Source organism: Varroa jacobsoni, unplaced genomic scaffold (genome assembly GCF_002532875.2).
Source record: "Varroa jacobsoni isolate VJ856 unplaced genomic scaffold, vjacob_1.0 scaffold_1143, whole genome shotgun sequence".
Taxonomy (NCBI): domain Eukaryota; kingdom Metazoa; phylum Arthropoda; class Arachnida; order Mesostigmata; family Varroidae; genus Varroa; species Varroa jacobsoni.
The window spans coordinates 190,216-215,656 of record NW_019214045.1 but is presented as its reverse complement, the minus strand read 5'-3'; the positions used below and the strand labels follow the sequence as shown (position 1 = coordinate 215,656).

Here is a 25,441-nt window from a genome sequence, read left to right as displayed (position 1 = left end):
CCATAGTCGGTCCGTTAGTATTACCGGACCGACTTCTGTTCTTATAGCAGTACCACCGATGCCCCTCTCCCATACTTGCGAGATATCCACTATATAAGTGGACCCTTTGTCCGCTAAGGCAAAGATGGATTATATGATGCAAATGACGTATTTATTTTGGATGATATGATACGTGTTATGCTAAAGCAAGATCACTTTATAAGAATCTTAAGTGTAGAGATAAAGAAACTCAAGGGTGATTTATTTTGCGGAATAGGAAATCCTATCCATATTAACAGGAGGTTACATATCGCAAAGATAAAATTAAGTATTAGAAAAAGAGTTGTTATTGGCGCTGCCAAAGAAGCTTACTGCGATATTTATCGGCAATATTTAAATGGAAGATAATATTCCTTTATTAAGGATAGGAAAAGGTAAAAGTCGACCATATACAAATATAAAATCATATTCTTCCCGAGGAGGTATTGGACGATCAATAGCATCAGCATTACCTGTAGCGGTTGGAGCAGCTATTAAGAATCCTGGATTCTTTCGAAATTTTGTCTATGCGAATCCGCCGTTTGCGGGTCCAAGTGTTCATTCTGCTATTAATATGGCATTACGGAGACGTGGTGTTACACGAGTTGGGTATAGAAAGCGGAGGAATCGATTATATCGTCGTTCGTTTCGTAAAAGGCGTATTTTTCTTAGGAAGAAGTACCGCAGAGAGCGTGCTAAGATCTTTACAAGAGTATATCAAGATTTCGATGGATCATCAGATAAAACACCATCTGGACTTACAACTTTATATAATATAGTATATATATATATAGTATATATATATATATATATTTAATAATTAATTAGTAATATTTATATATAAATATTACTTTATGTTCAATTAGAGCTAAGATCTCCTAAACTAATATGAATATTAAATATAAAATTAACTTTCTTTTTTGAACAACTTTGTTCAAAGGTTGTTAAAAAACAAGTTCAAATTAACGTTTGAAGCCTAAACACGTTATTACTGCACTACTACACAAACAGGACCTAATATAAATCACAGGAAAGAGGAAATAAAATAAGCCGTAAAACAAGGAAAACTAAAATAATATGTAAGAAGAAAAATATGAGCGAAAATGTTAGCTGAAGAACAGAAAATAATCACAATAGAGTTCTACGGTAACAGGACAAGATTGGACAAGACAGAATATCAAGTTGTACTCGGTAACAGTGACTTCAATCAATCGCATATAGATTGTTTTGGAGATGTTTGCCTCTAGCGGAATATTATATATATTATATAAAAAAAAAAGATAAGCTATATCAGTGAAAGATGCTAACAGATACATTTTTATTCGTGTAAATTCATTATTATTAACACTTAATTGTTCACTTTATCCGTGGGAATTTAAAAGTCAACAAGCGTTCGCTTAAGAAAAACAAAATAGACTAGAAGATGTGAAGACACTCTTTAAAATAATTATGTTACGTTACCTCGTTTTCATGTACTAAGAAATAATTATTCTATAATTGCATAAACAATTATACGTACCTAGGTACAGCATTGAGTTCGATGAACTTGTCAATTGGCGGATTCCGTTCTTTAGATAAAACACGTCGAGATAAATGCGTAAATTTCAAGACAGTTTCCACATTACTAGAATAGATACCTGAAACAATAATAAGCCAAAAATGGTACTTAGAACTATAGAAAATAAAATAAGGCGTGTTTGATGGGCTTAATAGTTGTAACTATTGCAAACTAGCTATGCCTAAAAAAGGAACAATTTCCTATTACAAGCTTGGAACACTACATTTTTTTTCTTCTTTAAAACATAACAATTTCCTGTTTGTTAGTGTTGACAATCCTGCAAACGGCTTTAGCGCTTCTCACCCTTGTTTTTTAGACAGGAATGGTCTGATAACTAAATCAACAGAAAAAACAAGGCTGTAAAAAGAACTTGCGCGTTTTTCAACACAAAAAACTATCCTAGGAAAATCATGACATTGAGTTGCTCTCTCCTGTATGCAAGCACCATTTGCACTCCGTAGTGCTTTACTCGAAAAATAAGTCACAGTTATTACTCAAATTTATAAATAATTCGACAATTAGTGGAAGCATTGCTGGAACCAAACAGGAAGCAAATGAATCGTACTCTTATGCGGAGTTGCAAAACTCAACTTCTAATACGATTATTCAATCAGGGATAACTTATGCGTCAGGTATTACACACTTAACAATTCTTTCCACCTTATATAATTTTCCGAGAACTACAACAAACTCAGAGAACACGTATCGAAATCTCCGATCGTTTTTTCAACGGAGAAGCGTACCAAGTTTACCGTACTGGCAATTTTCCACGTAAGTAATACAACATTGATACCACACAATTACTAATACCGTTTATGACATTTTACATAAGCTTTAGAATTTGCGTCTAAATACTGAGTAATAGGCATGATAAGGAACTGATCTGAGGAAGAATCTCGATTTCTTTGTTTGGAAAAATTTAGCCTACTCATGGCATACAGTCAATGTCCATGAGCGCAACTATCGTGTCCTATATGTCTGCAACGTATTTTAAGCATCGGATCACATTTCTCGATATGGCGCTGCTAGATAACAGACAAAGAGAATATTATTTGATTTCAGTGATATTAGCATATCCAGGCTGAGTAAGCAAGGCTCTTATGAATGGATTCGACGATCTACATACCCTTCACGAGTTGTTCGATGTCCTGAATGGATTGATGATCCCCTGTTTTTGAAGGCGTAATTGGATTGTTGTTGTCACCCTCGTCGAAGTCACCTTCCTCTGCATCCAAATGAATGTTGCGTCGTTTTGAGAGCTGCTCATCTTTACGAGCTTTACGTAGTTCAATGACGTCTTCCTTGCGACGCAGCCGGCCACTTTCAAGATCTTTCCCGTGATTTTTGAATTGAGCTAGGCGATCGTTTGGAGCCATTCTTAACTCCAGGTGCTTAATAAGGTCGGCTGTCGCCGAAACTTTGATTCCGAATTGAAAAGGTGAGCAATAATTCCTGTTAATGTTTCGCAACTGCAGCGCGCTCAGCCACCGATTTCAAACTGATTGAATTTAAAGATGGCCGCACCCGCCAAAGGTGCGAGCGGGAAATTTAAACATCGCAGCGGTTATGCTCAAGAATACCTAAAAACCTTAGCAATCTAAAAATTGTTATAACGAAATAAGAGTGAAGAAATATGTTGCGTGCAAGGGGATCATTATTGCAATAAACAGGTTTTTAGTCACTAGTGATGATAATACGGAAGCGTAAGTAAAATATTTAACGTATTTTGAATATTATTAGCTAATGATGCCAATGACCGTGAGAATGAGTAAAAATGCAAGTCAGTAATTAATAACTAATCAGTGTAACAGTTTGTTCTTGTCATGTCGTTTCCGAACCATGAAACGCACGTTTTTATTACTATTGTTAATTATTAGTTATTAGCCGATCCTGCGCGTAGGCCTTTTTAAGGACGATAAAAGAAGTTCGATCGACACAACAATGATTTCTTATTAAGAAATTAAAAGCTGAAAAAAACGGGAAATACAAGCCCAAATTTAAACCGACGAAATGGAACAAATAATGGATTTCAACATCTACCCTATGCAATCCGAGAGTCGTTTGTGTGTTAGTAATGTAGAAATCTCGGATATATATCCATTCAGAAGAACATTCAAATGATGAAGACCCCAACTGACAAATACCTATCGGAACGGAAAATAAGGTCCGAGCCGATTTTGTTCTGTTCAATTTATTTAGCTCACAAAAAAGTCTAAATGGCGAAAAGACTGTTTGTTTATATCTTGACGAAGCTGTGGATATCTGTTAGAGTTGAGTTCACTCAACTTTGAGCTGTGGTTGTTACTTTACTTCTGAGATATATTAAGTCACACTGAAAAAAATTGTTAAATAACTCTACCTCCAAGGATCAGCTCTATTGTACATATAAACTACACACGCATACTTGATATCTCAACTGACTCAACTGGACTATTCCACTTATTTGACGTTCGGCTTTTAAATCTATATTAGACACAATATAATGCTTTATATTCTATTCGAATAGTACGAATAAGTTTTTGATATTACACAAACCGCAAAGCCACATCAGAAGATAACTGAGATCGTCCAAATATTAAGTGACAGTTTTACGTAACATAAATAACATCTAGAAACAGCAAAACTAGAGACAATACTAAGTTACTACAGGCGATGCCTCATAGCTCTGAACCGAACACTTCGTCATTTTTTATGTAATGAATATAAGGTCTTAAAGAGTTCCAAATGTATTTGCTGTTATTTCACTGACATTAATATGGACTACGAACTTGCAAACATATTTTACAAGTTATCTAAATCACACGTTAATTTAAGAACAAGAACACAAAAACTGTGTTCCTCGGCACATGAATCGCATTTGCCATCAATAGGCAAAGTTAGTTCTCTTCAGGGATTGCCTTTTTGGAACCTGTGCTGGTTTGTTTTACTTACTGCGCATATGAATATTACTTACATTCACGTGCAATATGCAAAACTAATCATTTCTAAAGAGATAGATTTTGTTGAACGTTTTCTTCAAGGCGTCATACCTCGATGTAGTACGTGAATAAGTGATAAAGTTAATAAACTTTATGAAGAAATTTGCAAATACAAAGGTACGTCAATTTGTACGTGTCCAACATTCGGATTAGAAGCTTTCTGGTTGCCCGGTGCTGCTGCCGACCCGCAAATGGTTTGTCTAAAATTCTCGCTTTTTCATCGTAAAGCACCTAAAAATCATGCTAACAGGTAGAGTGGCAGGTTTCAATATTCGTCATATACTGACTACAACTAACACTGCCGAAATTTCAACACCCAGGTCTCTAATAACGTTCAAAATTGGTATTAATTATCGGTTTCATGCGTACACACAATCAATGTCATCCATCGAGGATCCATATATCTATGTAAAATAAATAAAAACAGCTAATAAAGGCTTTAAACAGGATTCTCCTGGGGTCAAGTGGGCATCTATTGTTGACCCTCAATCTATCGTATCAGTTTAAAAAGCCTAATAAAACTTCGATTTTCCAAGAAGTTAGTAATCCACTTGTAAGTTCTGATATCCATATTTGGGTCGAAAGCCTTGGTAAGCGTTATGATTGACTCTACAGAATGCTTTAGAAAAAAGTAAAGAAATCGAAAGGCACCATTTTGATTTACACTCATTCTCGTTAGTTATTTTTATTTTTACATCTATAATGAATCGGGACAAACAACCGAATTCAAAAGTTTCGGGCATCGCCCCATTGCCTACTAACTACTAATTACTGCCTACTAAACACGTAACAACTTTTACTACCTCTTCAATAATTTTTTTACAAATGATTGGGAATACGGTGTCGGGAATGAAGTTATAGAACATAGTATTTTTATCTTACTGGTAGCTTTTTCCTCCGAAATAGACGTGTATAGACAGGAGCAGTGTCTTTGTGCTTGACTATGGGTACAGTTTTGTAATGTTACGTACACTGAAGTTTATGAAGATATTTGTTATTATCAATAAAATGTTTTTCAATTGATTTATCATTTGTAGTGATTATCTACGCTATCTAATAAGCTTTGTTTGCATACTTAAAAACAATTTGGGGTCCTTGAAATCTTTTTAATTGTACTGCAGGTAATGTCGCTTTTTCTATTAACAAAAACGTACTTCATCCTATTTCTAGCAGCAAATCAATTTATAATGAAATGTAGATAATATAGAAGGCGCCGAATACTCCTAGATGTTGTTACAAATATGGACGAAAATAAATTTTCGAAAATTCTAGCAATTAATTCCACTGTCAGCAAACAAATGCTGTATCTTATCTACGAGCACAGATCATTCGAAAACCTATAAAACTTCTGCAGAAAAATGGAATGGCACAAAATAGAAAAGCACGTACATTGAGCAATCGTTCAAGGTCCCTGTAATTCTCAAAACACATCATTTAAAGGTCACATTACGCTCAAAAATTATTCTCAACATTTCAAATTTACATGACAATTCATGAACCATAACTACAAACAACTCTCTTAAGAAACCTATGTTTTATCGTGGTCAACTATGTGCTGCTGTCAGTCGCGTACTTAACTTCTAGGTTATTAAAAATGTTCCTTAAAGAGAATATCAAGACGATTTACGTATTCGTAGTGTTCCCCAATGAAATCTTACCCTGCAAGCTTAGGTAGAAGCTCTTTTATTCCCAGGTCTACTAATATACAACCGCATTAGTACACACACACACATATAGCCTATTTGATTGAAGGTCAATGCTTCAAAATGTATCGTCTAACTTAACGATAAAACATTGCATTACGAAACCCGCAACGTACCGAACTGTTTCCTTCAGAGCCATTACATCTTCCAAAGCCCGGCTTCCGTAACACATGTGTTGCCAACCCATTTTTCAGCAGTTTCTTACTAAACCCGATGCTATACCCATTAAAGTACGTTATGATAAATTTGCATCAGCTTCTTTAAAAGGTTATCAAAGCAGGTCGCACGTTCGGCCATACGCCTACGAAGATCTGAGCAACCACTGAAATTATCGCTGTGGAATTCCATTTTGTATAATCAGCTAAGCACCATGAAAGCAGTAGATGAAACAATCCTTTCGGGATAATATGCTTTTCTGTAAACCAAGGCGCGTTTAAGCTCACTTATTGCCTATCTGACTACCCAACTATTGGAAAAGCTGTGAAGCATATTCCTCCCGTACCGAACGTCTTCCAGCTAGAAACCTCGTTATGACCCACAGGCTCGAGTCTGGTCTGCTAATGATGTCACACAGCGAGCGTACAAGCAGATTATTACAATATCAGTTATTCAAAAGGTACGTCTTCCTGCGGGTGTAGAGAGACAGACGAAGGGAGGTCAGAAATAGACTATTGCCACGTACGTTTTATTTTCTGAGCAAATTGAAAGAGTTTCAAACATATTTGCGACAGTACATGAGCACAGAAGAAGCGGACTTCTCGAAGACTGTAGCGATAAGACCCATTTTTTACAAGTGTAAAAACCGTAAGTTTGAGGAAAACGGTCTTATTTGTGTCGTAGTTTCTAGTTAAACTAAATAGCTTCTGCTTAATTTTATGATAGGGTCCGATTCGTAATAGTTGTAAGTAGCAGTACTGGCGTTAGATGAACTTCAAGAAGTTCCGCTAGAAGCGCACAGCAAACTTGTGTTGCAGCCAGCTAGCGGAAAAAGGTACTTTGCTATTGGAACTTTTGTGAAAATACCAACTCCTCTATGTAGCTCACTTGTTTGGTGTCTCAAGCAGTCTATAATGGGATTGTAATGATATATCGAGATAACAGTAACAAGGCCTCAATAGTAGCAAGATGTGATAATATCACACAGGTTGAATGGCGACAGTCGCTAGAATTGTTCGAATTGACAACGTGGCTACTGAAATCGGTAGAGCGATTGTGGAACGAGATATAGAGGGTTCCCAATATTGCCTTCTACCTGATAGTTGCAATCCGCCCGAGTTTCGATTTGCCACTAAGTTGCAAAGTGACTAAGCCGCTAATCGGAAATTCACTCAGCATTTTTCTGTAGCGTCTTACATATCTCGACAGACGCCAGCTTTAACATTAATATGTTTTTCAAATGATCGCATATGTAATTCTAGGTGGCTCAGATACATTATTTCGGTGCGTAGCGTAATGTTATCGGGGCTACATTGATCAAGTTTATGGGCCTGTTTTACGAGCAGTGCAGTGCAGTGCAATGCAGGTAGAAACTCAAGCCGACACTGATCGAGCACGAGCGCGCATCCAAGGATAAACTAAATGATTGTATTGATAATAAAATATGCGATCGCTGTTTCGTCCAATCTCTGTTTATTCGAAATTTGTAGTGTTGCATATACAGACGGAATTATAGGCATGTACGATCATTCCTTGGTATACTCAACAATCACCAGGCTATAATGCTTGGAGCTTGCTTCTTGTGAGACTTTGCAAAAGGATACGCCGTTGTGCAATTTCTCTTATTCCAGGGGTTAAATTTACTAGAATCTATTAAGTAGTGCTTCTTTTGTTTAAATTGTTGGTTTTTCTATATTGGTTTTATTCGCCTTGAGACGATCTCGCCTCTGCAAGAGATATTACAGTTAATTATTGAGTTTCCGGGATCTGATTCTTGGACATACCAAATATAACGATCGGGTCTTATGAATTTGTGTTTAAACTGACACATTTCGTATTCTGTTCGTCCCTTTTTGCCGATCGATTTACTGTGGATACGATAAAATGGCTTAAGATCGTTTACTTTATTTCTCATTGATCTTTTGTTTTGAGCACCTGCTTAGCCTCTCGGCTTGATTCTATTTTGACTTGGTCTTCACTTAGGCTTACTAAGCAGTCTTTTCAAACAGCCGGCCCGATTGAATCTCAATATCGGCGATTTACTTCATGTCTGTATGGGAGAGAACGTTACACTTTTTGAAGACGACAAACATCTACTTGCAGCAGCAGCAGCAGCAGCAGCAGCATTAGCAGCAGCAGCAGCAGCATTAGCAGCAGCAGCAGCAGCATTAGCAGCAGCAGCGGCGGCATTAGCAGCAGCAGCAGCAGCAGACGAATCAAAACGGGTTCAGAGCTCGTCTTGCCAATGCATTATATTAACCAAAATAATTTAAATTCAGAGCTACTTAAAAATCGGAAAAAGTTCCACCAAAGCGCATAAACAAAACACGCTACTGAAAAAAAGCTTCGGTCATTATTTAACAAAGCTAACCATCAAAAAATCCAGCTTAACGTATAGCATTGCCAATATAAAAAACGCACAGAAAGTTTCATAGACACATAGGAGCCACGAATAAAAGAAAAGAGCCAAGCTATGCTGCTACAATATTTACAGCGTATATGATTAAATTAAGCATCGTTCATCATTATACCTATGTAATAGCGTACTGCGGTATTATTACGTCATTTCATTATGGAAATGTAAATTAATGAACTTGCCCTCGACAAATGTGGGTGGGTTCTTTAGAAAACTATACTTCCTAAATTTAATTAATAAGTGGCTTCGCGTTCGTGTTCAATTTTCGCTAACAGTTGATGAAAACAGGTCAAATCGGCGCGATACCTCGATATCAACTGCGTTATTGTCGACCGATGCGTTCCAAGAGTAGTTCGGATATTTCCAAGAATACAAAGTTTTGTCCAGAGTATTTACTATTTTAATACTTCGAAAAGACAAACGTTTAGCAATTCCTCCAATATCTTTGTCGATATTTGCACATCATTCATTCTCTTTTGTCAATGCGTTGTCAAAAACACTAGAATGTAATTTCTCTAGCAGTACTTTTAATGATGCTATGTTTTCGTTTCGTAAACCCTGTATGTTAAATTTTTCAGCAAAACTTACGTGCGGATCGTAAGGTTAAAAAAAACACATTTTTTACATTTCCTATTATGTTCCCCCCCCCCCCCCCCCCGATGCGTTCAGGATTTTTGAAGAAGCTATTGGAAACACCCCTACTTTGTTGTTATGGAAAATTTTTAACCGTTCTCTCACCCACTAATTACTGAAAGTAATAACGATGTTTCTAAGGTGCCATACTTTACGCCATATATGCCCCTTCGGCCGTACTGTTATTGGAAAATGGCATCCTTCTGCAGGCGGGTTGTTGGCCAGGGGGCATGCTCTCACCTGACCCAACGACTGATATCAATGCGTGAGGGAGTGCAAAAGAGTTTTCATAAACCTTCGCTTATAGAGCTATGCATTGAGCTATCAATTGAGCATTCGCAACTTTCTGTACTCTCAAATTTTAAACTTGGCTTTAAGAATGCACCGGAGACGCACGTCTGAAAGGTGTCCGGCGTGGTAGTACTTTAACAAATGCATAATCTTCCAGTCGTGTCAAATATTTGCAGTAAATTGTTTCCCAAATGATCCGCAGGATGGTCTCGCGACATTTATAGATTCAAAGCTAAAAAAAATATAATCTCATGATGCGAATGAGCTTGGTTCAGACAGAGCAACGTAAATCACATTGTCGACCTCTCAGCATGTCAGAGATAACATCGTAATAATAATAAGCTGAAATAGATATTCGTACAGTATTATGTCATAATACCGTAGCGTCAGTGAATGTCTAGGATGTAATAGCTACAACAACGATGACTAAGGTCATTCTAATGGCCTTACGAATATCAGAATGTCCTGCACTGCATGCCTACGACATAGTTATTGTAAAATCTAGAGACTATATTAAAATGCCCAATTAAATCCGCTCTTTATTGCAGTAATTCGCGCGTCTCCTCAGCAGATGTGAAACTAAAACTTCCCGATTGTCAAAAAAAAAAAAAAAATGTTCAAACTGTCCATTGATTTTTCGGCTCGACTTATGTATACATATATATATCATACCTTGTTCCAATCAAGGTCGCTTTTTTTTTCTTAAAGTAAATTAAGTGTTCCTGATATAGACGTATGCTATGAAACCTGCACTTTGCAGTCTATATGCGTAAAAACTATCTTTGTGAATTTCTTTAAACAACTGAGGAGTCGCTGCTCCGCATGCTAGATGCTGATTAGGTGATAATCGCGTTTTTACCGCTATACATGCATACAAAGGACTATAACTAATACTGATAACAAAAATAACTGCACCGGAAGTGATAAAAATTACGAAAACAGGTTAAATTTTTAATAAAATAAAAGGCTGTACGTGCATTTGAATAATGCTGGAGTGAGAAACGAACAGAGCACGTATGGGTCAGTGATACTACAACGAGTCACGCTATTTAGTTGAGATTGATGAAATAGTTACACGCAGCTTTGTGCGATGCTGGCAACCAACTAACAGGATGAAACATGGTGTCTGACACGTATTTTTCAAATATTTTCTGACAAGTGTTTGTAGACACGAATATACCGATATAGACTTTATAACTACAAGACAACTTTACACATAAACAGACAGTATGCACTAATGCTTGTAGGTAAAGTTATATATAAGTGTTTTTAGAAAAAAAAAAACAGTGTTCGATTTGATAAAAGTAGTGACGTTTAGTGAGTAGTTGACGAAATTATAAAAACTAAATATTTAATGTCACGGTGGCTGAAAATTCCCTGTTCAATGACGACTATATGAGGTACGCTATCAGAGTGATCAAATGTCATCTTGTAAGCTAAAATAGGCTTCCATGCGGGCCTATAGGCTGTGCTTACCTGTCACGGAATTATAAGCATGTGTTAATGAAAATTTCATATAGAGGAAATAGAACTATGAGTTCAGAATTTCTATATATATATACATGTACGATATTGAAAGATTACGTGAACAAGGTTATATGGAACGAGCCTTTGCTTTTACGATACAACTTTCTTTTGCGACACAGTCCTGAGACGAAAACGTTATTTCTGACTCCCTGCGAGCTTTACGATTACCTATTGTCTTGGATACCGTGGGACCTTTGTAACTATTAAAGAACCCATTTGTTGTATGATTTTATGAACTTCCGATGCACGCCTGATTCGTTAGTGGCATCATTTGGCGTGCAATTAACTCCTCTTTAATAGAGTTGACCTGAGCTTCTGCTACCTAGGGTACTGCCTCGACTTCGTCATCCTCGATTACTTTTCCGTTTTACTCAAGAACTCTGTCTTCCCTTGCCTATTATTTTTCTTCCTCCAACTTTATGGTATTTCCCATGTATTCTTCAGAAGCGCTTCTAGGAAATCTAGGAGGAGAACATATTTACGACTATTCTTTTTGTTGTACGGCTTTTGAGGTCCAAGAACACTTGATCGCTTTGTGCCTGTTGTAGGCCTGGGCATCGCGCCACTGTGTAACCCATGCTGTCTTCCCCGTGCAATGCGCATAAAACATACGTATCAGTGAGGGCCTTACCTATTATAAAGGTTTGAAACCGTCCATGCCCAGTTAAAGTTTAAAATGTGTAAGAGAGATATGTAATGTAATACATACGATAGTTCATCTTGCGATAGGTCATGCCATTCCCTTAGGTCTGGGATGACTTCCCATGTTCTGGTAGCCTTGATGTGCCCTGTACTATCGAGCTTAGTGTTTTTCTACGAGGCGCATTAATACCTTAGCATTCGCTCTCTGGGTGACATCTCTGAAATCAAGCGCGTCATCTAGTGCTTCCTCGGGGTGTTCCATCACCAGAAGGTCCCGAGGGCAGCATCCTAGCGAGAACGTTTTCGTATTTTGAAAATGACCACCCCTTAGACAAACAGGAGTTTATCTCTGTTCGATTTGCCATGTTCCACGGACCGACGATTCAGCGACAAACCTCAGAAACGGCGATGCACCCACTGTAGAACGATGAAAATTTTATAACAGGCGCAATCTGCTCATATTGTCCGCATACTAAGCTTACTAGGCTCAACTGCAAATACATTTTCACTTGCTCGTATATATTGCCACCACTATTACTTGATTATCGAAGAAGCTGTTGTTTTAACATGATGATTTAACACAGGACACATGGTTACTAACGTCATCCAGTTGAAGGAAGCGGAAATAGAGGCAGCGCTAACAATGTTCATCGAAGTCATCTGATCAGTGACATTTATATAGCTGTCATGCTTCGTTTGACTCTTTGTAAACTTGTCTGTTTAATACAGTGGCGCCCATAGACAGCTGCTGTCTGCATGTTCACGTGAGAATTAATTCTGGGTCTGAAGGTTTATACTGGCCAATTGTTAACCACTTACCTCACCGGGCACTGCTTGCGTATATCTAGGGGAAGACACAGCTGCTTCTAGCAAGAAAGCTGCTACTGGATGACTGTGAGAGACGGAGCAAGGGGTCCTGTTCAGCTCTCTTAAATAGCGTATCGAAAGGACACTGTGGACCTATGATTACAAGCATAATCTATAGATTTAAGCATGCGATACAACTTCTAACGATATAGTTAACAACGTGTTGTGTATTAGCGTCTTACTAACATCGCAGAAAGACATTTCATGACACGATTGGGCTAGAAATAAACAACCGCATATATGGTGTATTGATAATAGTAACGGGAACTGTTACGAAGTGAAGGTTAGAAAGATGGCTGTTACGCGTTTGAGAATTGAGATGATCGTTTCGTTCCTCTGGAAATGTTCCCCGCAGCACTACTGGTAGCTCTCATTCTTTCTGCTTGATCAACTGATTGTGAGGCCGACCGACCAGCCAGCTGGACCCCAAAACTTATTATAAGACAAAGTAGTAAATGTTACATAATAATAACCGTAATAGTGCGTTTTAGGTGCTCGAAATTGCCGGAATGTGGCGAAACACGAGGGCTCCATCGGAGTTTTAGCGTGGTATAGCGCCAGCGCATTACTATGGCGCAGCTTCTAGAGTATGCGACGTCTGTTACTTAGTGTATAACGTATATCACAACACAGGTATACATGGTGTTTTAGAATTAGAGAAACAAGACATTTTTTTCCGGTGGAACCATAGGACACATCCGTTTATCGTGAATGCTCATACTTGTTAAAGTACAAGACGGCAGATATTACTCAGGGAAATGTGGAACTGTGTAAGAATCACCGCCTCCATTGACACAGCCATCATATATGCGGTCAGACAACAGCCCTCATTTACAACTTACTACAAATCAGCTAGTGTAAGATAAACGAGAGATAGGTTATATTGATTTTTCAACTTGAAAATGAAATGTGAAAGTTTTTCATTATCACAGCAAGGTTAGATGGGCTTTTCAAAGCTAACACTCTGTTACATTATGCAGTATCATTTGAATGCTAATTGAGCTAGGATACCACATCAGAAAGCTTCACTGGTAGAGGGCTATTATCTACCACATTGTGAAAAGTCGAGAAGTACTCTTGCCTTGGAGTATTGCATATGATTTTGAAACAATGATTACCTCAAAATCAATTTCATCTTCCATCGACATTTTTTGTCGATGAAAAAGAATACTTGCTTTTGAGGATGGTGAGTACTTGCAGAAAGTACGGACTACCCTAATACTTCGCCTCTGAAAATTTAGAGAAGTAAAATGAAGCTTTGCAAAGGACAATTATCATAAAGGATTTTCAGAAAAAAATAGATCCAAGCAAATGCCCAAGCAGTGGACCTAGTCTAGTGATTCTTGTAGACAATGACGCCCGTGACCACTGTTCGTTGAGGAGGAACATGTAGACCATCAATTTTAACCAACTATTATATTTCCTTACCGTATTACTCAAGCAAATATGACTTCAAGCATTCACACTGGTGCACGTTGAAACGTCCCTAGGCTTAACTCTGGCACAAATGATTCTGCGTCCGTATCGAGCGGTTGAGATCCCTAACACACAACCTAGTTTGCATCTTGGCCGCCAAAGAACTTGCATGTTCCTGGTTTGGCATCAACTTTAATATTCTACCATGCGATAGGCCTGAGAGATCCTTGTAATGGCTAGATAAGCCATGCTCAAGTATAGTCTCCATAAAGCGCCAACGACTGATATTAGCCTGCAACGCCATCTTGCATACAATACAAGGTGGCGTCTGCTCGATTGCAATTGCCGTTTAGAAAATTATCCATTTCAGCGGTAGTATAGCAGAGCGGTCATTGCGTACATACCCATGCAGCGGCTTTTCCACACCAGTTTCTTTGATGCCGATTGCATTTTGGCTTGATAAAATGTCAAACGTAACGTGTGTACATAGAAAATAAAGAACACTGAGCACTTTCTTTTTCCAGTAATTTGATTGCCACCATGCATGTACAAGCAGATTACCCCTTCCGTGCATACAGAGATATCCACTAAAAAGTGTCCACGGGCATGAGCTCCGGCTTCCCAGCATTTACAGCCATCCCGTACCCTCAAATAGTTTACGTGTAGCAGATCTACTGAGTTTTTGCTGCTGTTAAAGATCACTTCAGGCAGAATGCAAGTCGAACTGTCACATACAATACATCCGGTAGTTTCTCCCCTTTCGCCTTGACGCTAGCGCAAGTCAGCCAGGAAGTCGTTGTGTAATGAATTCGGAACCTATGATATCCATAACTAGCACCAAGATCTTTGTAGCACTTCTATCCATCTAACATTAAATTATGGTGTTGTTGAATGCTTGTACCGAATATTTTCAAATCTGTCGTTTATTAGTGTAATTGGTAATTTGTCCTCTCTTTGTTGTAGCTTGTTGAAATCACCCACGTGCTGGCTGTGCCATCCCTCGTGCCGGTTCTCATCGTGTCATCACTTTGTTTCTCGGCTGAGACACCTACCTCATCATAATGATTCTTTCCATTCAAAGCAAAACTCCCAGATTTCTCACTAGACTGCTGATTGCTTCTGCGGTCGCATGACGCTACCATAATACTAATAGAACGGTATCAGCGTGAGGAAGGTTACCGTCTTGACAATTCTTTGCACTAAAAACCTATGACACAATTTCAGATTGTCTTCGATAAGCACATAGGTGCCGCCGTCTCGAGTATCACGATCAGATCCGAGTGCATTGTATTAACTATTACAAAAGGATTTTCTGTTCAATACTTGCTCATCAAACTATAATTCGGTAACTGATAATTACTGTTATATAGGTTTGGAATGAATCAATAGCATCTTTTATTATAAACGAAGAAAGGCTATTACGATAGAGTTATTATCAGTATGATAGGTTTACTATCGTTTTCTAAGATCGTTTACTAAAATTGAAACCTTTGTTCGCCTAAATTTTTTATTGTAAAAAGGAGGTCTGAACTTGTTGTTTTAACATTGGCTTAAGATCCCCTTCGCACGCCTTAGGCTGTTGAATTCTTTGTCGCTGTCTAAAATCTGTCCACCTAGCGAAGGTCTAGCGTACCCTTCCATCTTTTTTCTAACCGTGAAACTTTGAATCACAGCTTTTTAGCACCGTTGCTTCTAAGTTGCTTAGTATCAAAGTCTTTCCGAGTCCACACTGTAGTTTTCATTTCTGCTCTCTTTTTTTGTGCTCCTGAGCAAAGTGTTTTCTGCGTTGGCCTGCTTCTGTAGGCCTTACAGAACACAATAGGTCCCTGTGCTTTCCTAATTATATGGAGGTACCCCTGAAAGTATGAAGTCCAGCCATTTCTTCTGTCAGATGGTAGGACATCAATGTGTGCTGTATTTGATACTGTTTTAACTGGAGCTCTGAGATTCTGGGCTCATCTTTGGTATACTTCCTTTACGCCTCTTTTTCTTAGTATAATCCTCTTCTGTTGCGTCTCCAATATGACCCCAAAGTACCTATTCTGTTTCATCAATTGTATCTAGTGCCTCTCTAAGTTTACTTTCAGATCTGCGTATATCTGTTGTGCCACAAATATATTCGTTTTGAGATTTCATCTGACCGCGCAGGTTCGTACTTGCTTGCCGTTTCAGTGCGTTTGTTTTAACAATAGCTGCTAGCTCTCAACGTTTTCTGAGATATTCAACTCCGGAATTGTCTTGTATGAAAGGTTTAAGCGTATAGGTCTAGGTATCTATCCCAGCACCTGGTACTCGGTGCTTTTTCAATAACTGTGCTTTCAAAGATAACAGCTTTATATATAATATCATCCGTTTCAGTTTTGGCCTAATAGGGCGACCACCTCTCATAACGTGTACATGTCTATGCAACGGTTTCTTCATGCTAGTTGATTTGAAGAACTTGGAAGCTCGTGCTTAGGCACCTCGTGCTCTTCTCTAGTGCACCTAGGAGAAAAAAGTACTGGAAACGATAATTTCAAGCAACCGTTATTGCCGTTGTCTTCAGCTCAATGCCCGAGCAAAATCGTTTTCTCCAGTACAAATTGATGCGCACAGAAGCTATTTATTATGGCAGTTATGGCAGGAGACACCGCAAAGGTTAAGCTGTCCTATTCTCAATAGCTCAATCCGTACTGGCCTATACATAAGCTTTTGAAGTTTGTGTTGACTGACTCTCTTCCCTACTTTGTCGTTTCCTAATTGTGTAAAACCTCATGCAAGTTCTTCCATCGCCTTACATTTCTTCCTCATCATAACCTTGTATCTGAAGTTTGGGCTTCGAAGTGAATTTGTTATTTCTTCAAACGAGACAACTTGGATGTCTTACAAAATCAACGACATATTTAAGATGCAAAAACCGTCCAAACCGATATAAAACAAAGCAGCAAAATTCACTGTAGAAACGAGTAACTTTTCATAGCGTTCATGCTTAAGCGTATCTAGTTCCTGCATTTGAAATAGTGGAGCTTTGCGTGAGCAACAGCTAATAAGTTTTCTTCGCGAAAGGGCCATCACCCGTTCATACATAGCTTGTGTAGTGTCGGTCCTCAAGCTTTCTCATCAGTCACAGCAAAAGGGGTGGAAGTATAACCAATGGACCAATTGCTGGAGTGACCTCCCATTCTCGAACGTTACAGTGTCGTCCAGATGCGCCTCGTTTCTCGTGTGCCTTTAGTCAGATGTATACAATGTAAGAGAATTTCCCACAGATCGAGAGAGGCCTCTACACAAAATGCGACTACAACCCCACTTTCATAAATTGTTTTTTGTCTGGTAGTCCATCCTAAAATGCTTAAATACAAAACTGCCGGAAACTTCAATAGACCGTTCAGATGGATATGCGCGACATTCTTCATTAAGTACGATCGTTAGTACTGTTAGGTCACCAAAAATGTGAAAATTTAAGGCCTCTGTGATAAAAGTCGTAGGACAATCCGAGAAAACAGAGGTGGTAAAAAATGCTGGCTGAGTTTAAAGGAGTTACCCACAGCTTGCCATTGTCATCAACTGTGTAACTTAGGTCAGATAACCTGATCGGTTATATACAAGTGTCCCTAAAGCTACAAATAGGGCAAGCACTTTCTACCGTGGTCCTTCTTTATGATATCAGTGTTAGTTTTGTGGACAAAAGGTCCTTTCATGAGACAAATAAAGATCCTCATGTTTGTCCATGCTTCTGTAGACATCAGGGGAACAGCATTCAAATTTATATCAGCATTTGCCAATCGGCTGCAGTTTCTTAGCAAAAAGACGTAGAAATAGAAATAGCTCAGTTTGAAACATTTGCGCAATCTCGCATAATGCATGTTACGTAAACACATCTGGTGGTCTTATTATGTATAAGCAACTGTCAACCATCTTAGTGAGCATCTCTGCTTCCTTTTTAGCCCGCACACTTTCCTCCACAACGCACGTCTTTTTTTTCCATCTCGAATTCAACTGTAAACCTACATTTTTAAACTTGCAGGTTTCGTTTTTAAATGCTTTCCGTTTATATGTGAGCATAGTTATGCACAATGTAATGATTTGATAAGGTTTCAGAGCTAAACACGGCAGATGCGAACTTAGTGTAGCCTAGAAAGCATTTAAATCTGGTCAAATAGCAAATCGACCCTGTCAGCGTATTAAATAAGAATGGGGATAATGTATGCGCGCTCAATTCAATAAATGTTCAACGCATAGTTATACTTGAATTGCTTTTGGTCCCAACACTTCTTTATTTTGCATTTTAGTATTTAAAGAAGAACATCAGAGGTCCTGATCCTACCTATAATATTGTTGCTCATTTTCCACAAAGAAGCGCTTTTTGAAGGTCTCTTCGTACCTTGTTTAGTCAAATGATAGTCTCCTACAGAGTAAATCTTGATGCCCATGGTACTTAGGATCTTCTAGAAAGCATTGCATATGAGTGCAATTTTTGCTTGATTTTAGGCCAAAACGTGTATCCGCACTGTCAGCTCAAAAAGGATCTGCTTCTGTGAATTTCAGAGACCGGTGTCTTTAGAGAAATGCCCGTATAACCACCGATATATTCCACGCACTCCAAGTAAAAACTTAGAACGACAGTTGCCGAATTCAAGTAGCGGCAAAAATGTTAGTTTTGGCCTCAAAGGGTTGATGTTCGTGCGTACGCTTTTCTATCTTGCTAATTTCAAAGACCAGATCTTATCGGAGGTCAAGCATGATGATAAATGCTAGGCAGGTACGTAAGCACAGCAAGTTCAAATGCAGTTTCAAATAGCCTTTCTAACTTTTAGGATGATTTTACGGTTATTTCAATGAATACAACTTAGACGTCGTAAATGTGCCGACAAGTGTATCAACATACAAAACTGCTTTGCTGCGCCAGGATTTGTAGGTTTTTATCAAAATTGTCATGTATACATAAAAAAAACGGCTCTTGAGAGCACCTTAAACGGTCATTGCCTGCAGTGTCTTTAGAGCCACTTTAAAACCACAAAGTGTCATTCTAACCTGAATACTGAAAAATATTATAATTGCTTAAAATGTGTCTTTTATTATCTACATTTTGTTCATTCAGTTGTAGTAAAGGGGCTCCTTTTGAGGGCCGAGTTGAAAATTTAAGTACACTGATAAACAAAAATAATTTTTATTTGAATTTCCTTACTCTTTTGGCTCCAGTAAATTTCTGTTGCTGTCACTTCTGAGCTCTATTTTGGTCACTTCTAGTTACTCTAAATAATGATAGCAGTATAAGCATTTTAACTTAATATAAAATTAAGTAAACGAAACAGGTGTATACTATGCAAAAGTAAACAATAGCCGAAGCACAGATTCAGGTATCGGAAAATAACTATTGGGCCAAAAGCCTATAATCCATTTTCATGCTTCAGGGATGGAAAACAAAAATGGGTTTCTTTGTGTTTTTATTCTCACGTTAGCCCAGCTCAGGTCGTTTAGTTTGCATAATTCGATGCATTTCGCTTATTCATGATCCATGGCTCTGCATAGCTCATCATCAATTGGACCATACATTTTACGGTGTTTCATGTTGTGGTTTGTTCCCAGTGCAGTTCTATACATACTACCCTTCACATCGCCCCATAGAAAAAAATCTAGAGGAGCGAAATCATAGAACTGAGTGCTCACTTGATTTTACAGTTGCACACAAAATCAGTCGGCCTGGGGACATGATTTCAAGCATATTGATTGTTTTCCACGCGGTGTAGCAAATTGCCCCATCTCGTTGGACCCAAAGGCTCTTTACATAGAATGCTCTTATTTCGGTTTACAAAAAAGCTTGTAACAAAATCTCGCTAGATCTTGACAGCCATTGCCATTCTATCGTTATTTTCAAAGAAAAACCCAATCACACCTTCGCTTCATAGGCTGCACTACACAGTGACCCCTTGTAAATGAAACTATTGGTCGATACTCATCTTTAAATTGGTTCGTTCGCAGAAGCAACCACTTAATTTATTAACATAGCCAATTAGCTAAAAATACGCTTTATTAGAGAAGACGAAGAAAGAAGTCGTTGCTTGAAAATGCGTTTCAGAGCGCCCCTGAATAGGCCGAGTTGTTGCGTCCAGATCAGCATGCACACTGATCCTGCCCAGTAGCGACAGTATGACTTGTTTGTACGGGTAGTGATCTTCCTGCTTTTACTTTATCTGCGGGTAAGTCAATTTATTTAAATTTCATTGTCCGTCACTGCAGTGTTACTTTTGTCAGCGAAAAGTATCGTTTTGTTCTCTACGATATTTGGGGACTGTCACTTAAATCGGCTCTTGATTTCAATCAAAAGTTTTCAAGTAAGGAGTTCGGGACGGCATAAAAATAAGTTTGATAAGTCGAAATATTGGAGAACCATTAGGACCACACTTTAGCTATAGTGCCATGGATTAGTTAGAGATATATTGATAATAAATATATTTCGAAGAAACCTTACGTCAGGCTTTACGGTTAACTAAATGCTTTATAAGCCTGAAGAAGCTTCTGACCGTGGAGAAACTATAAGTTTCTCAAGCTAATCATATAACTATTAGTCATGTAGTTGCCATAGCTTAATTATCAAACAATTTATTTATCACTAATATATACTGATAATAGAAAAATGCTGATAACTAAGATAACAAAAATCGTTTTTCTTTAGCTAACTGGTGCTGCGTACTTTGATAGTCTGATGCAAATAGTAAGTCCATCCGTTGTCAAATAACATTTCTCAAGTTATTAAGTAACTTTTTTCCCACATATGTTTCCTCTGATTTCCTGATGGTTTAGGCCCCTCGTTATATTGCTAATTTTACGATTTGGAATCACTAATATTATACCTAAGTTATAGTCCGGTTGCAATACTCGATTCTATTACTCCGACCTGCTAGTGATTAGCTAGTATCACTATTATTTTTTCGTATCGCCTTACTTGATCTATCAATTAGAGTCAAGAAAAACTGTTCAAATTTTTGTCCTTATCCCATGGCCACATAACGTACACAGACACTGCAATGAGTTTTTTTACCCGTTTCACAAGCAAACACCTATTGTAGGTATAGAAACAGGTATGATATTTTTACTTCACTCTACGAGATCTATTAAGCGGCGTTAAGAAACGTCTATTTTACATAAAACGTTTTTTTAATTTTTTATTTTACATTTTTCGCTGCAAATAAATTGGAAAGGAATTTTTATCAAAATTACGTCAGCTGCTTCAAGTTTTCAATTGTTATTTATTAGCAATTTGCTCAAAACCGGCTGAGAACAATGTTAAAACACATCTTCATTTCATTGTGAACACATAGGTGAACTTGTACAACCGGTTATATTTTTGGCTCCTTCCATAGCTAAATATTCATTTTAGGTTCATAGATATATACAGCATTGCTCGCTTTATAAGCTTACGCATCTGCAGTTATCCCGTTGGAATAAACTTAAGATTTTCCAGCACCAATTTTGTTATCTCGCTGCAGCTATCGCATACGGTAACTGGTACAGTAAAATTTATTAGGCTGTTACAAGCGAATTTGGTGAACTTTAAAATTAAACAACTTTTGAAATACGCGCCGCTAGCAAACGAAATTTGATTGGAAAATACTCCGATGTTAAAAGAACTTGTGAGTGAAAGCCGGCCGAGTTAACTTCTGAAGAAATTCAGGAAAACAGTTTAGAAAAAACATCCTTTGTCGAAAATCGAGTGAAAAAAAGTGATCGAGTTTTTGTTCATCGAAGATTAGTTAAAACAATAAATAAGGAGACCTTAAGCACGTGAATGGTGCAAATGGTTCAAAAACGTAAGTTGGATTGCTGAAGAGTAGTAAGAATGTGACCAGGTGTCAGGACCCATAGCACAAAAACGCATTGCCGCAATCAAGGAGGCTTCTCACGAAAGTAGAAACCAAAATCTAAAATTTCTGTATGCCAAAAGTGGCATTCTACATCTAATGTACTGCGGAATTATAATCCACATACTAATAATGCGGAAATTGAGTAAAAAATGCGTGATCCTCCTTAATTTGATCCCAGGCTAGTCGGAAATGCGCCTGGCGTATTGCACGCGCAATGTGCGGAACTTTAATAGATAAAAAAAATTCGCCTAAAGCGCATAGTCGCCATAGACGAAGTACACACCAATTCTTAGTGCCACTCGGAGAGGCGCCAGGTGAAAGAATGGCTTGAGAAAAATCAAGCTCAGTAGCAGTGTCGAGTAGATTCGGACGTAAGGTCATAACAGTATTCACAATGGACAACGGAAAATCCGCTATTATAGGTACTCGCTAAAAATAAAACAAAGCAGCTCGCTGTATCGAGTTCCCCAAGAGATTGATAGACTGTTGGCAGTGCAATCGAAAACATAGAGTCTCATTACTTATCCAGAAGCTGTCGGGGCAAGTCTGTAAAGTGCCTGTAACACATATTAAAAAATTCTTTTTTAAAAAAATAAAGTTTAAAAGTTATTTAATTTCAAAATCCGTCGAATTCACTTGTAACAGTTTAACATAAGGTTTGTTTAGTAAGGCCAGATCTTTTGCCACAATGTTTTGCTAAAATAAATATTTCTTAATTTAATACTTTTGGTACATAAGCCAAAGTTTCACATTTTTTTAGATAGAGATATGTCAAACCAATATTGACGGTACGGCTCTGACAGTCTTCTCATACGATCCTTATTCATGCAGAATCTATCATAAGAGAATTTATACGGCTACTGATTCATGTTATTAATAAATAAATTCATAGAAATAGTGATATTAGGACGGATCGTTTTCATTTACCCAAAAGTATCTCCCAAAAACGACATGTATACTATATTATAATACACCTTGGCAGCTGGTGATGAAAAACTAACATAGCTTTAAACTGGCGTCCAAGTGAAGGATATTGAAGCCCGATGTCATCGGAAAAGTAAAAACAATACTGAGTGCGTGTGCAGTACTATAAGATACTTAGGCAATATCATAGTAAATGAAATAATACGTCACTTGGTAATGCGGGATGTTTTATTTAAAATTAACAATGATATTACCGGCAATGGTACTGTAAAGTTCGCTACACTCACTCATGAAAGCAGGTGTTTTCAGCGATGAGACCTTGTTACCGTAGGATACAAAAAAATGCTTACGAAGCGCTCTGCGAATCGTTATCAATTATTTCCATAGTTTTATACCAATTTTTTCTTTTTAACAGCTTAGTTATATGCGGAAGTGTCTGATCATTCAGGTTACTAAGTAAAAAAAGGTATTATCATCGCATAGCATTATCCTGTTATTATTAGAATGCTCAAAAAACCGATCAACCTTATCCAAAACAAGCAAGTTGGCTTTGATAGTAACTTTCTATACAATATTTTCTCTTTTTACATAGTTAAGTAATTAACTGTAAACGTATATTTAAATTTTAGGTTGTTCAGAAAGAAATCGGATTGGTTTAATAATGCGAACATTTAAAAAGAACAACACTCAATGATTAGGGAGCCTCACTGATTATTTATAGAAGTCTAAGGGTCTAAGTTTTATTTTTATAAGGTCCTCTTTCGTTTACTGAAATGGGTTACCGTACACATATGCGGAAAACCTGTTAATTGTTCACGTTATAGCATAGAACGCAACTGTTGTTTTTGGGGGGCACTTTTCTTTCAGAATTACTTGACGAACATGCTTTCAGCACTAAGATGTATTTAAAAAAACCCATCAGTTCACTCAAGTTACTTTGATGCATCTTGCAAAACTCTGTGATTATCTTCTCAAGAACTGAGTGTACCAGATTCTTGACACACTCCCGAAATTAGCGTCTGGTGGGCTACAAAATAATTGCATAATGAAATTAAGAAAATATACCGGAAAGTCAAATGGTTTTTAGAATGCTCAAAGATCAGAGTTGTGGGTCGCAAGCCCGATTCTTACCGCGTATTGGCTAATGAAGCTCTTAAAATTATGATGCAATAGTAAAAAATGTATTCTATGTATGAGGCTAATAAAACTTCCTACGTAGTAGCCGCTGGCACATTTCACCTTTTGAACGGAGGTATTCGCGATGTCCTCTCTCTGTGTATACTATTACAATGTGACCATTTAAGTACATATGCTGAGGAAGTGATTAAGATGACTACCATTCAAGCTTAGAACAGCAAATGTAAGAATCAATTCATTCTTCGAGCGTTCACTCAGGATTTTCAACCGTATACATGTATTTTTAAGGTGTTTTTTCAATAAGAAAGATGCCAGTAACACAAAAATAGATTTTCTGACTCTAAAGATTTTTCTTGTCAAAAAACCTGAACAATATTCAGATAAGTCGGAGTAGCGATGTGAACTGATTATTATTATTAACTAGAGCAATATAATGAATATTAATAAATGATGGATAGTGTCGTCTTGGAGAAGTAAAGGTCGAGGACATTATTAATATCATTGACAAAGTGTAATATTTTGGATCTTTCTAGATCTCTGGTATGATGTTCGATATAATAATGGTGACACCGATTATTCAATAGCCGTTCAGCATCAGTAGTGGAAAAAAGAATGCAAATCGAAAACAGCTACCAGTCGCAACATCTGTGTTCCTAGGATTGTAAATATGAAGTTGAAAAGGTTCACTGCGAAAAATTTATCAAATATCTTATTTACGCGATTAATTCGAGAAAGATTAAAGGAATAGAAAAAGGCGTTACACAATATCTGCAGCGATGAAAAGGATGATGGAGAAAGTTCTCTGTTCGAAGCTTGGTAAAACATTTTATAACTTACAAGATAAATAAAATATTTCATCATTTTGAACATCACTTTTTATAAATATAATATTTCAAGACTTTTATTTTTTGATCAATTCGATATCAGCGGTATTAGATCAATGAAACTAGTTTACTTACCTTTGGTAAGTAGCATTCAAGCATATGTAACCATGTGTATGTATGTCACTCAAACCAATACATACATATTCATAATAACTTGGCATAATAAATGTATATGGCATATACTAGATCATACAGATGGTGGATTTACGAGTCGGGTTGAAGTTAAGGTTCAAAAACCAAAGATTAAACACTTCCTGAAAGGGTCAACCTAGAATTTACAAAACAACTTCGAATCTAATAGTGGTTACGTTATACACTTTGTTAGCACAATTCTTCGGTTTCTGACCGAGCCAGACCACCTAACGACATACAGCAAAATGTATGGTATATATTACAAGATTACCTACAAGATTCATCAGATTCAGAAAACGTATATTCTCCACATAG

The 25,441-nt window shown here is 37.5% G+C and overlaps 1 protein-coding gene and 1 long non-coding RNA gene across 2 annotated transcripts; one reads left to right on the top strand and one right to left on the bottom strand.

Annotated features, from left to right (window-relative positions):
* Positions 1 to 1,338: 1,338 nt before the first annotated feature.
* LOC111267071 (importin subunit alpha-1) lies at positions 1,339 to 3,069 on the bottom strand. Its single transcript, XM_022845050.2, has 2 exons — positions 2,703 to 3,069; positions 1,339 to 1,655 (listed from the first exon to the last, which is right to left on the bottom strand). The coding sequence occupies exons 1-2, from the start codon at positions 2,950 to 2,952 to the stop codon at positions 1,528 to 1,530; spliced, it is 378 nt and encodes a 125-aa protein (XP_022700785.1). The 5' UTR covers positions 2,953 to 3,069; the 3' UTR covers positions 1,339 to 1,527.
* Positions 3,070 to 3,202: 133 nt separating this feature from the next.
* Positions 3,203 to 24,912, top strand: LOC147752595 (uncharacterized). Its single transcript, XR_015313641.1, has 4 exons — positions 3,203 to 3,279; positions 18,733 to 18,946; positions 20,264 to 20,384; positions 24,644 to 24,912. It is a non-coding gene; the product is annotated as an uncharacterized LOC147752595 (long non-coding RNA).
* Positions 24,913 to 25,441: the final 529 nt, after the last annotated feature.